General features: G+C 47.8%; 1 protein-coding gene across 1 annotated transcript in view; it reads left to right on the top strand.

Annotated features, from left to right (window-relative positions):
* PAFAH1B3 (platelet activating factor acetylhydrolase 1b catalytic subunit 3) overlaps positions 1 to 12,953 on the top strand; it is a 171,169-nt gene extending 158,216 nt beyond the window's left edge. Inside the window, exon 6 of the mRNA XM_069640961.1 lies at positions 12,423 to 12,953. Within this exon, the coding sequence (XP_069497062.1) occupies positions 12,423 to 12,701 (279 nt within the window). The 3' untranslated portion in view covers positions 12,702 to 12,953. The remainder of the gene's footprint in view (positions 1 to 12,422) is intronic.
* Positions 12,954 to 14,176: the final 1,223 nt, after the last annotated feature.

Here is a 14,176-nt window from a genome sequence, read left to right as displayed (position 1 = left end):
TGTACACGGGGTTGGTCTTCAATTCCCTGAAGGTTCATCTGGCTGCTCTTTCGGTCTACACCACATAACAACAAAAGGTGTCGTGGTGGAAGGTACCGGTGATTAAGGCCTTCATGGAAGGGGTTAAGAGGATTTATCCTCCCATTTCTCATCCAGCTCCTGGATGGGGGATCTAAATGTGGTTTTAACCAGGCTCATGGGATCGCTCTTTGAGCCAATGCATAAAACAAGTCTAAAAGACCTGACTTATAAGACGGCCTTCGTAGTGGCTATCACTTCTATCAGAAGGGTTAGCAAACTACAGGCCCTTTCTGTGCTAGACCCCTTTGTTACGTTCCACTGGGATGAAATAGTTCTGCGCACTCGTCCGAGATTCACGCCTAAATTTATCTCGAAGTTCCAAATGAACCAATCGATTGAACTACCTACCTTTTTCCAGAATCCCACTAGCATGGCTGAAAGAAGCCTACACACACTAGATGTGCGCAGGGCAGTCATGTTCTACCTGGAAAGAACGAAACCACTAGGGGAAAGTTTTTTGTGGCAGCTGGTAGATTGGGGAGGGGGGGGGGGGATCCTGTCTCTAAATCGGCTATCTCAAGGTGGATTGTCCAATGCATCACACTGTTAAACTTTTGCTAAGAGGGAACTGCCCTTCAAGCCTAGAGCACATTCTACTCTGGGCACTGGGGCATTCATTGCAAATGTTCCCCTAGAGTCCATTTGCAGAGCGGCACCTGGAGTTCTGTACGCACCATTACAAAACACTTTTGCCTAGACACTCATTCTAGGTCTGATTCCCAGGTGGGACAAGCAGTACTAAGACATCTTTTTCTCTACTGTTCCTTCTCACAACCCACCTCCAACTGCGGGTACTGCTCGCTAGTCTATGCACAGCATGTGAGTCTAAGCAGATTAACAAGCATCAGAGGACATGCATTACTTACCGTAATAGCATTTCTTATGATTTTATCTGCTTGGATTCACATGCGCCCTCCATACCTCCCTGCTCGGGGTGGAAGGAACATAGACACCTTACTACTCTCTTTATGTACTCACTATAGCCTTGTGCTCCCTCATGGCAGGAAAAATACAATCAGAGGGACCTTGGCGCGCGAGGCATTTTGGGGTACAATACACGTCACGATCGGGATAGTGTTACAGACATGCCTATGCCGATGTCCCCTTTCGGTGCCTGAAAGACAAGATGCAATACTCTGCGGTTACCACTGGATGTCGGACCATCTTTTAGCCTAATCTGTGATTCCATTTGACCTTGCCTTTGCAGTTCATAGAATATCTGTACTTGTCTAGTCAGCCTTTTGTCCAGTACCTTGCCTAATCTGCATATGGCCAGGCCTTTGTAGCCTTTAGTATAATTGCACGTGCCTAGTCCAGCCAACTTCCAGCACATTGTCTAAACTACACATGTCCATGCAAGGCCAGGTCCTAGCCTAATTTTTACTAACAAACCTAGCTACTCATTGCCCACAACCATAATGAAAACCTCCCAAAAGTATACAGTACACTTTGCATTGAGCCTCCTTATTATCATGGCACTTGCACCCGTTGCCTCTTGCCCACCTAAAGATAGAAACATGAGACTAAGGGCTAGACTGTCCCATCTACATGAACCATCATCCTACCACCCATTTAGGGGCTATACCAACCTAACTAACCCAACAAACAAACGTTCACAACACCCCAAGCCCGCTCCTCTTCCTCTAGGCATCTCACCCACCAAGCAGCTACTATCTCAAGTAGCTACTTTAACTAAAAAGACGCAACCCCCTACTACCATACCAACTAGCACCCTTTTGCTAACTGGGTCCCTCATTAATGCTAGATCCATGGTAGCACACGCCACTGAGATTTCAGACACCCTAACTAATGAGAACCTAGACCTGCTGTTCATAACAGAAACTTGGCTCCATGAGGCTGCTGGCCCTGCTATTATGCTAGCAATACCAGACGGCTATCAACTGCTAAGAGTTGACCGACCTAATACCAAAGGAGGTGGCTTAGCTATTATCCCCAAAGCCAACCTGCCCATTAGACGAGCCACTACTACGCCTTTTCAGTCCTATGAACTCCTCATTGCCAAACTCCAACTTTCATGTAACCGTACTCTCACTGTCTGTGATCTACAGACCACCTGGACCACTAGGAACTTTCGAGGACGACCTAACTAGCATCCTGACTAACGATACAAAAGACCATGCGCAAATCCTACTATTTCAATGACTCTAATGACAAACATGCCACATCTGTCGCCACACTACTACATGATTATGGATTAACGCAAAAAGCCACTAGATTGGTTTGCTGACTTGAACTGCAACATCAGTATCACCAGTACAACTCCTCAAATATGTAGAGACCACCATCTAATCTCATTCTCTGCCTCACTTGACCTTACCCACCCTAAACCTATAATTATGGCCCCACCACTCCCCACTAGAAGTAAAAAAGACATCACAGTAGAACAACTCCTTCCACACCTCATCCCCCACCCTTAACAATGTAGACAATATCACAGACCGGACCTTACTTGTGGAAACCTATAACACCATGACCAAGGCACTAGATCTGATCGCCCCTACCAAAATACATAAAGGCAAACAACTTTCACACCTGAATAACTGGTTCACACCTCAACTGAAAGATCTTAGAACTCAAAAAAGAAAACTGCAATCAATCTGGCTACACTCGCCTACTGAGAAGAACAAAATTAAGTTAGCCAACCATGCCAAACGGTACAAAAAGGAAATTATTAGCACAAAAAAGAACACTTACAAAGACAGAATAGCTAAAGCCAAATCTGACTCTAAGGAATTATTCTCCATCCTCTGTGAAATGGAATCGCCCAAATCGCAAACTGATAATACTCCCAATAATAAGCTCTGGTGCACTAATATACATAATGCCCTTGCAGGAAAAATTAGCTCTCTTCAAACCAAAATTGCAATAAAAAAAGCTGCCTTGCTATTGCCAGCGGAGCCTACTCCTAAGGTACAGCCTTCCCTAAACCAGCCCAATAACTCCTCACCCCTTTAGCTTCAAACAAATAACCATACTAGAGACAGAAAAAACTATACTCTCCCTAAAGCCTTCTAATTGTAAAGGAGATAATGGCCCTGCTCAAATTATGAAAGATGCAGCGAACAACCTTCTAGGCTCACAATCCAGCTTCCGCCCCCTTCACTGCACTGAAACAGCCTTGATTGATCTTAAGACTCAAATTGACGAGTTGAAGGATAATGGAAAATCAGTTATGCTACTCCTCCTTGACCTTTCGGCAGCCTTTGACCAGGTAGATCATGCAGTCTTATGCAATCACCTCGGCTCCGCTGCCCATTTTTCAAGCGATGCCATAACCTGGGTACATTCCTTCCTTGCTAACCGGACAATGAGTCTTCTCCCCCTCCCCTCCCCCCCCATAGCTGCTAATCCCATACAAGTCTCCTGCGGTGTCCCCCAGGGATCATGTGCGTCTCCTATTATGTACAACATCTTTACCAAACTTTTGTTTGACAAGTTGGATAGACTCGGTATCATCTACACTAACTGCGCAGATGACACTCAGATCCTCCTCCCCCTTTCGGGTAACTTCTTGGAAGACTCAGCTTTGGTAAACGAGATAGATCTCCTCATTCAGGCATGGATGGCATCCCATGGCCTCTGTCTGAATGACGACAAAACGGAGATTTGGATCCTTGCCACAGAGACAGCGATTTTTTTTTAAAAAAAAGACACAAACTATGCCTTGTTTAACATTGACAACAATGTCGTCAAAGTGATGCCTGCAGTCAAAACCCTTGGGGTCTATCTGGACTCACTTTTAAGAAACAAATTAATCCCCTAGCATCCTCCACAGCCTATACTTGTAAACTGATCCGAGCATGTAGACCATTCCTAACAGTCTAGCTGTATTACCTTAGTCCAATCTGGATATGATAAGTGCATTAGCTATGGTAATGCCCCATGTGTGGGATCTAACCAGTATATCCTCCGCAAACTCCAAACACTTAAAAATAACGCTCTTAGAGTAGCCTTAAACAGTCCTAACATAGCCCATGTCTCTACCTCCAGAAGGAATATCCACTGGCTAAAAATTAAAGACAGGATCACCCTCAACGCTTTCGCTCACGTCCAAATGCCTCAACAATATAGCTCCTCCCTATCTAGCACATAGAATCAACACCCTCTTTTACTAGAACCACTCGTCCCGAGTGACACCTTCCGACTATGCCCTTTGTTAACTTGACCCCCCCCATAGGGACCTCCGACTACCACTGCTAGTATCTAGGAATTTCACTGGATCCTACCGGGACTACAAAACTGTGGTTGATTGTTACTTAGCTCTTTATGCTGCCGACACCTGGCATTAACTGTATAAGTATATTCAGACTAATGCTGCTGAACTGTCCTACTGCCTATTTTGCTTGTCACTGTAACTAAGTTCTCAAGTATCCTTGTAATGTTTGCGCCCGGCTACCTGCGGGTTTGGTTTTGCGCTATATATATTTATAAATGTTCTGCCCCCATTGACATTACTATTCCTATGCCAATAACCAATGGCTCTTCGGTGCCTGTCCACGGAACTGTACCTACCACCTCATTGAAATGTGGTCTGGTCAATGCCCATTCTGTCCCAGCCCACACCTTGGATATCCATGACCTCATACTCAAGAATAATACAGACCTCATCATTACTGAAACCTGGTTCAATGAAACATCTGGCCCAGCCCTCGCCATCCCAGATGGATACACCATCTACAGGCAAAACCGACCCCTCGCTAGGGGCGGTGGAGTAGCTCTCATCGGCAAAGAAAGTCTGGCTATTAGGAGAACGGAAGGTTACTTTGGCCACCTCCCACTTAAAATCAATCTCTCCCCCAACGTGACTTTGGCTCTTCACATCATCCATCGACCCCGGGGTCTGATCACTGAATTCCATGACTCCCTCATTCACTCCCTCTCGGGCAACCTGAAAAAGACATCCAAAGTCTTACTAACAGGTGACCTTAATCTTGGCCTCAATGATCCCAATGACGCCCACGCAGCCACTTTCAATATAGCCTTATCTACTTTAGGATTCGTGCAAAGCATCTCCAATCCTAGGCACTCTAAAGGACGCTCACTGGATTGGGTTACCCACCACAACTGCCCAGTATTTATTACTGAGAACACACCCACGGGACACACCCATCCCGTGGTCTGACCACCACTACCTCCAATTTGACCTCGATACCTCCAAAGGGCCTCCCAAGCCCACTATCCCCCTCCCTCCAGGTCTCGCCAGAAGTTCTCGTCGACTCACTGCGGAAAACATCACTCCATTCCTCAAAGTGCCTGCACTCCAGGCCCCCTTCTCGCAGGATCCCAAAACTCTTGCTAGAACCTTCAAGCCAGCGATCACCCAAGCAGTTGACTATCGCTCCCCTCACTCTCAGGAAAGCCAAGAAAACCAAACACACTAATGCCTGGTTCTTCCAGGAACTGCTCCAACTGCGTGCTAAAAAACAAGCCGCCCTCGCAGCTTGGAAAGCCAAACCCAATGACACAACCAAATTGTCTTTCAATGACTACAAATCGGGCATAATCCAGGCCAAAGCCAACGCCTTCAACACTAGGATAGCTAATGCTAAATCAGGCACCAAAGAAATCTTTGCCATTTTTAGGGAGTTGGAAACCCTGTCCACCCTGCCACCTACCCTGCTGAAGGATGAAAACTGGTGCAACAACATCCAATCTGCCATGCCTGCAAACAAATATCCTAGTTCATCAAAAGGCCCTAACTCTCCAAATTGCCACTCTGAACAGTAACCAGAACAAGGAGACTAAAATCAACTCCTCCCCGGTATTCAACTTCAAGGATATGAATGAATCTGAAGTCATCTCTCTCTCTCCTAAAACCATCAAACCTTCTAACTGTAAGGGCAACGCATGCCCTGCTCAGCTCATTAAAGACTGTGGCTCGACCCTTGCCCCCTTTTTGACAGCATTTATTAATGCATCCTTTCAGTCTGGCCATGTCCCATCTGACCTTAAGGAGGCCTGGGTACGAGCCATCCATTGACCCATCGGCATCTGGGAACTACAGGCCCATCACCACTGTCCCCTTCCTGCTCAAAGTTCTGGACAAAGCCTACCTGCAAGTCCAAAAATTCCTTAAGGACCACCGCCTTCTGGACCTTCGGCAGTCTGGCTTCAGACCACGACATTGGACCGAAACGGCCCTCCTCGACCTAAAAAATCAAATGGACGACACCCGAGACGCCGACAAACCTGTGCTCCTTCTGCTCCTTGACCTATCGGCCGCGTTTGAGCTCGTGGACCACAATACTCTCTGCCATCCCCTCTCCATTGCAGCCAACTTCTCCCCCAAGGCGTGTGCGTGGATCACTTTGTTTCTACAGGAAAGGGCCATGAAAGTCTTCTCCGACTCAGCGTGTGCCTCTCCTAGTCAAATTTAAATGTGGGGTGCCTCAGGGCTCTTTCTTTGTGCCTACCCTTTACAACCTTTTGACTAGGCCCCTCTTCAACCTTCTTGACACCCTGGGCATCTCATGCACCAACTACGCTGATGACACCCAGGTGCTCCTGTGACTAAGGCAGACGGGACCACCCTTAATTCCATTTATTGCCCTATCCAAGCCTGGATGGCAGAAAATTGGCTGTGCCTCAACAGTGACAAAACCGGGCTTTTGCTGATTGGGTCACCAACCATACTGGGTAACCGCGACAAGAACTATTGCTCCTTCACCATTGATAATATATCCATCGCTGTGTCCCATACAGTTAAGACCCTGGGAGTCTATCTAGACTCTAATCTCACCATGAATAGGCAGGTAAACGTCATTGCTTCCTCGTTGGCATACTACGCAAAAATGCTCAATGCAGGAAGACCCTTCCTAACGGCACAGAACTGCCTTACCATCGCTAGGGCTACTATCGGCTCAAGACTGGATTACTGCAATGCTCTCCTCGGAGGGACATCTAGAAAAAAAATTGCCAAACTCCAACTTGTCCAGAACAACGCCCTCAGGGCTGCCACAGGATTTTCTAAAAAGGATCACATATCTGACCTGAGAAGACTGGTCCCCTGCTTCCCCTTAAACAGAGAATCATCTTCAAAATCCTCTCCCTCACCCAGAAGTGCCTCCATGATCTGGCTCCCCCCTACCTCGCATAGCCATGCCAACAACCGCCAGACCATCCAGACTAGCCTATACCAATATGATCGCCAAGCCCAAAACACTGAGTGCGTGCAGGGGGCTCCAGCTTCCCAGCCATTGCTGCCACCCACTGGAACGCCCTACCTACGCGCATCAGGGTTATTGACTCTCACCTAGCGTTCCGCAAAGCCTTCAAAACTAGGCTATTTGTCTGAACTGTTAAATCCTAGCTCTTACTCTGTACTCTATTGAAACCAACCATGTGCCCAAATGTACCTTGTAACCTAGCACATATGATGTAACCAAGCAACCGCATGTCTTAATTGTAATCCTGCTTACATACACTTTCATGTAAAAAGCGCCTCAATGCCTTTGGGCTGTAGTGCGCTCTACAAATAATAAAAATAAAATAGAATTTTCTCAGTGTGTTGCTTGTGTGGTGTTTTACTATTGCAGTTCAGTATTCATTTGTATTATTGGGCCTATAATAAATAGCATATTTTCGTATGCTTCTGTCTAATTCTTGATGTTTCACTGTGTGTGCTCATTGGAGATCCCTGGTCACCCTCACTCCTCCTGAGATTTCACCTTGACTGCTCTCCAAGCTACCGTGAATTGGTCTGGCGATCTTCCCTGCGTGTCTCCTGTTCATCTAACAAGTCTGGCCTTCTAAACATCTGCCCACCAGGCCAGAGTTTAGAAATCCATTCAAATAGCTGTCTGATTGGATAGCCCTTGCCAGTTTGAATTGTGTAGAGTAGATCCTTAACCTGTGTGGGCCGTGAACGACCGACCATAGCTTGAGTTTTGAATAAAAGGGGTCACCCTGCAGCCATTCCTCAGATCGTCGTCTGGAGTTGTGATCCCTAAGAAGAGTTGCTGTCCGCTGAAGACCAAAGGAAAACTTTTGAAGATGCCTGGCATGACTCCATCCCTGTCCTGGCAAAGCCCTCTCTCGCTGGATCGATCTCCCAAAAACATTAATTGGTGCTTCGACTGTTGGACTGGTAGGACCAAGCAGTCCGAACTCCTAAAGGAGATCCTGCCCCTTTGGGCCTTTTGGAAGTGTTGGAACAGCACCTAGCCAGACCCAATCCCGAACCGAAAAGAACCATTGCACCCGCGACCCCTGGACCCTCTGCAACAGAATCAGCAAAGTAAGTGGGCCCAGGGAATCTTGGAACACCAGGGGTGAATTCTAGTGGACTGACACCTCCCTCCCCACACCCCTGTTCTTGACATTTTAAGGATTGAATCTCTTAACTGTCTTAAAAAGAAAGTGTGGGTGATTTCTAGTGAGATCACGCACTGTCAATGTATATGTTCATGCTATTTTTACTAATGCTCCTTAACTGTGATTTGCATTTCTTACTGTTTAGGCCTAAAAGTGTATTTTTATACTTGCACACAAATCGAATTTTACAGTATCTTGTCACTTCATGTCTAAGCATTACTGCTCTACCACCTACCTTGATTTGAGTTTGCGTAGACCATAGTGTCTAGTCCCTGTTCGCTAAAATAGGGTAACCTCTCGGAACCTTTCCTCAGGGTGAGTTCTAAAAATCCATCTTAACAAATGGTTTGTTGGAGTGGGCGATAGCCTAGCTGTTAGCAAGGTTTTTCAGACTCTGTATCTTAGAAGGGACTGGGAAAATCCAACCTAAGGTTAGCAAGGTTTTCTTAACAGCACAGCTGCGCAAGACCACTCTATAGAAGCATGGCTAAGCAGCAAGCCTGAACTACGGATGAAGGGGGACGGGCGGGGGGGGGGGGCACAGTTGTGTAGTACATTTGACACTTAGCAGAAAAGTTAACTAACAGACCCACACAGGTAAGTTATACAAAAAAAAATGATACTTTTATTAGAAGACTACACAAAGGCACACTTTAACAATCATGATGTAGGTGAAAATACTTTAGCACATATGTACAACTCACAGTTGGTCACCCATATGGGTTACACACTACTTTTTAAACTACTTTAGCATAGAACATCGTTAATGCAAACCTTCAAAGTAGGGAGCAAGTGATGTTATTGCACAGGTAGGCCCAATAGCACATACTAAATCTTGGAAGTCCAGTCCTAGTGTACCCGAGTCTCTGAAGTTTTTAGTAGTCCCAAAAGGTTCTGGAGAATGGAGGCGAGTAGATCGGAGGACACGCTAATTTCCAGTAGGTACAGTACAAGGGTTAGGCCATAGATATCACTGGAAGTTAGGGACTTAAGATACCTTAAGTACCGTTTGGTTTAAAGAGGAGCAACGACCACCCCTGGTAGTCAAGAGGACCCGAAGAACTGACCCGGACGCCACCACCCTCGGGCAGCCCTGGATAGCGCTATGGGAAGGAGGACTTTACGCCCAATGCAATCCCAATGGGGAGGGGAGCCGGACAATAGATTTGTCATCTCTGCCCCCAAATGTCCTGAATATTAGGAATATGCCTGGATGACGACAAAGCATTGGGAGTAGGAAGGCTCATTGTTGGAGTCGGGCAGGGCTGCCTGGTCACTGGTTGGTAAACCCGGGTTGTTGGAAGCCTTTGGCCTCAGACGGCGGGCAGGATACATGGATCCACTACAAAGAAGAGATCCTTGAGGAGATCTTCATGGATGCATGCCTTGGATTGTCCCTGGACAGGGTCAGGGGAACACTCTGCAACTCAGCGGTTGAACTCTGGTAGACCTGCAGGCCCGTCTCCTCCTGGTGGGGAGGGTAACACAGAGGATTTCTAGAGTCCCAGCAGAGCCTTGAAGATGTCTGCGTTGAATTCCAGCTGTTTGGGCAGCCAGAAGTCCATGCAATGGGGGCTAGCTATTTTCAGGCCTAGCAGGGCAAATGCAGCAGTGCATGCTCCAGTGGTGGAAAACCGGTGTCCAACCTTGAGCAGTACAGGTGACTGGGAGGTTCCACCAGTCTTGAGGAGGAAGCCACCTCAGTGGTCTTACCTGTCGAGGTGCGTGATGCAGTGGTTTCTACTGATCCAGTAATGGTCATTAGTGCAGTTCTCCAGTGTTCCTTGGTCGTCTACTACTTTGGATCGCTTCTGGTCCAGTGGTCGGCTCATGTTCCTGGGTCCAGCTAGTCTCCTTGTATCTAGAGAAGGGGCTGGGCCAACCCCAGCCTTCGATAAGGACACCACTAACATTCAAACTTGGAGATGGCTGTCTAATGGGGGGACAACCAGCCTTCCAAAATCTTCCTCGGCAACAGTCTCATATAGGAATATGTATTGGGGTCTGTGCGACCCCGCCCCACTGTCTGCCAGCACGCACAACGGCGAACCTTCGAAGGCTGTCTGCAAGAAAACTGCAATGGTGCGTGAAAGGAAAGGGCCCTGCCCCACCTGGGAAGGAAGGGTCGACAGCCAAGTAAGGGCAGGCCAGGACTTAAAATGATAAGGGGAGCCATTTTGAGTCCGCTGTAGAGCATTATCGTGGCTTCGGCAGCAGCATTGATCAATGCATCGGAAGAAGAGTAAAACCTAACGATTGCTGCCAACCTGTTCAGGGGATGCCTGGAAAGTAACCATATTGTCATTTCCAACAAAGTTAAGGGAATACAAAGTGGCCCCACAGCACTCCATTGAGGATGACTTGTGCTGCAATTGTTAGAAAATACCAGTCACAAAAAGGAAGTGACTACTTCGGCACTGGTGGGCCTGGGGGAGCACCCCAGTTAACCCAAAACGACATTGCAAAAGGGACCATAAGAGTCCCTGGTAGCATACCACCTATGATGGGGGTGCTGCCATAGGAAAGCATGATGCTCGAAAAGACTAGGGGCTGAGGTCTCCTTCAGAGTCCCTTTTTAAGAGGGGGGTCCAGTGAACGCAAAACCAAAGTACATGCAGGAGGTAGTTCAGACAAAAAGGTCTCTCGCATCTGGAGTCAGATAAATATCCCAGAGAGTCCAGCAGTAGTGCAGGGAGGCTCAGCTCGTGTAAGTCCAGGTTTTTCTTTTGCAAATCTTTCCTTCTCTGTCCTGTGTGGAAATCCAGGACTAAAAGTCCCACAATGCAAAGAAACCGGACTGTGCTAGCATCTGCCTGATGCAATGGGGGTATGTCAGTGTAGAAATCACAACAGTAGGCGAAGTGGAGTTTTGTAGACCTTTATTTACACAATGTCTTAACCAAGGTAGTTGGACTCCAGGTTGACCCCACAGTTACTTCACTGTGAGTAAAAGGCACCAGGAGTTCCTCTTCTCCTTGAGGGTCTCCTACTCTCACAGACCCGGATAGGCCCACCAGTTGCTCTCACTCTCCTTTCCTTCTCCCTGCAAAAAGCAACACAAACGCCATTAGGCCAGTCCCTTTTATACCTGGGGTTTGGAGGGAAAAAGGGCCAATCTGGGACAACTTCCCTCCCCCCCTGTCTGATTGGTGGGGACCCTAGGCACCCACCCTCTATGAATAGTGCTGCCTCCTCCCCACCTCCTCCTTTATTCTGGCTGCCTGACTCTAGGTTCCCCTCCCTGCTGTCAGCCCCACCCTCTCCATTGGCCCCGCCCCCCCCCAACGTTGTGTCTCCCTCGAGGCATGTCTCCCGGAGGCCCGTCCTGCTTGAGGCCCCATGCTATCGTTCTGGGTCTGCCCTGCATGAGGTAAGGAGGGGGTTCTGGTTGGCTGCCCCCGATGGGTCCTTGCCCAGCTGACTGGCGCACCTCCGACGCCGAGCGGTCGGCACGAGTCAGGCTCTCTAGTTCCCGAGCCTCGCCGCCGAGGTACGTTGGGCTCGCGGGTCTCCCAGCCGCAGCGCCAGTGAACCCGGTCCTTGTGGGCAGACGCGGCGCTGCGGCTGTGAGCACCCGCGGCGCCGCGGCTGCAACGTCGGCACCGTCGCGGGACGCCGACAGGGCTCTTCCTTTAACAGGGACGCCTTCCCGGCGCCCGCGTTCGGCGCCGCACACGCCCGCGGCACAGCGGGCTCCTCTGGCCGTGCGTCCCGCTCTCCCCCCACATCCCCACAGTCAGCCTATAAGATTATATCCTAGAGTTGGAAAAAATGTAATTTCGACTTGGTTTTTGCTGTACCCAGACCTCTTCTACTCACATGTGCATCTTTAATGAACATCATGCTTTTAACTAGTGTCGCAGATATGTTACAATCCCATTGTCTAAGCACTTCCTTGGGACACGTGTGGTGTTTAGTCATCCCTTATTCTTCCTGCTGTTCTTAGAATCTCTGAAAGGGTCTTTTACTTGTAAGCTTATATTTCTATATTTTTGTTTTCATTGCAGGGCTTGCTCCCAAGGGGAAAGAACCCCAACCCTCTGCGAGAAAGGAACCAGAAGGTGAATGAGCTACTGAAGCTCTCGCTGCCGAAATTGGACAATGCTCAATTTCTCAATGTTGACCCTGGCTTTGTGAACTCAGACGGTAGCATCAGCCACCATGACATGTATGACTACCTTCACCTAACGCGCTATGGCTACTCGCGTGTTTGCAAACCCATCCATGAGCTGCTCCTGCGCATGTTGGAAGAAGCTCTACCAAAAACGCCCAATGCCACCCTGTGATCCTGCACAAAGCACTGTTTTAAGTGGGGAACCTGCTGTTGATCCACAAGCTTCAAAGGTCTGGTGGGGGGAGGGTATGAGGACCTACCTATTGCTTCCCTTCTCCCCATCTAACTTTGTGTCTTTCCAAAGACATGGACTTGCAGCAAAACAGCATCTCGCCCCACATTTACCGCATTCCAGCCACGATGCTGCGCCTCCAAGCCTCGTGTTTTATTCTGAAGTATGTCTATAATTAAATGTTAATTCCGAGCCTGGCTTGTCTATTTTGTGTGACCGAGTAATGCTTGGTTTCAGCACACATAGGCCTCCTCTCACAGCAAGTTGTGTAAATTACAGCATATGCTACTGAATTTAGTGCTGAACTTCCATCTTTCATATACACTGTCCACCACTTCATTGCACTCAAAATGTTCACTACTAACTAACCCCTTACTGGAAAGGCAAATGCCAACATCCCTGATATAGCAAACTACGGATGTAATTGTCAGTACTTGGGTGGATTGCGACTAAGGTGTTGCAAAATTTCAGAGAAGCAAATCACTTGTTCTGCAGTAACCAGGGTCTCTGTTAAGACCTGGCAAGAACCACAAAATCTACTTGGATGGTCATTGAGGAAGATTTCATTGATGCCATAAAATGCAATCAGCCTGTTGCGTTTGACCTATCAGCGGCCTATGATGCGATTGACCATGTCACATTGGTGACTTTCCTCAAACAAGACTTGTGTATTCAAGGAACTGGTATCAAATTGATGGCAGACACAGGGCAGCTACTGTTGGACCCTTTGCTGTCTGGCATCACCCAAGGATCATTGTTATCCCTTTGACCATTCAACACCTCTGCATCATGACCCCAGCCCCCCTGATAACTTTGGCTACCATACCAACCACACCAAGACACTTCCAGGGTGCCCTATGCTGGCAAATGCACTCTTTCTAGAATAAAGGTGTTGGTGCTGTGAGTGCAAGCAATGTGGAGAGGGATTTGGGGGCAGAAGCATAGGTGGTAGGAGAGGGTTAAGGGTAGTCTAGCGAGGCCAGCCAGATATGTGGGCCATCTGAATCCTGCTAGTGCTACACACTGAGCAACTTTTGGGACTGCATTCCCCATAATTCTAGTAGTAGTTGCCATTGTGAAAATGTCTGCAAATATGGACTGCCCGTCTGCATTGCTTTACTCGTGAGGGGAATGTCCGAGTCCTTCTTGCTCGACTAGTTTCTAATGTGAATTTTCAGGTGGAACATCACAAGGCAGTCAACAAATTTAGCAAACCTCATAGGTATACAGAATTGTCTTGGCAAACCAAAACTCTATAGTAAATAATTTTAAAAGGCCACAGGTAGATTAGTACTAGTGTCTGTGTGGAGAGCAGGTCTCTTTATCTATAGCTTGATACAAAACGCAACTAGTAGAACGGTGTATGACTCCCCACAGGTACTAAGACAGGTGTTGCTATTACATTGTTGTGAACG

This window comes from Ambystoma mexicanum, chromosome 1q, assembly GCF_040938575.1.
Source record: "Ambystoma mexicanum isolate Mex_15411 chromosome 1q, UKY_AmexF1_1, whole genome shotgun sequence".
In the NCBI taxonomy this organism is placed as follows: Eukaryota; Metazoa; Chordata; class Amphibia; order Caudata; family Ambystomatidae; genus Ambystoma; species Ambystoma mexicanum.
Note: the sequence above shows the minus strand (reverse complement) of the source record. Positions and strands in the feature narration are given on the sequence as shown.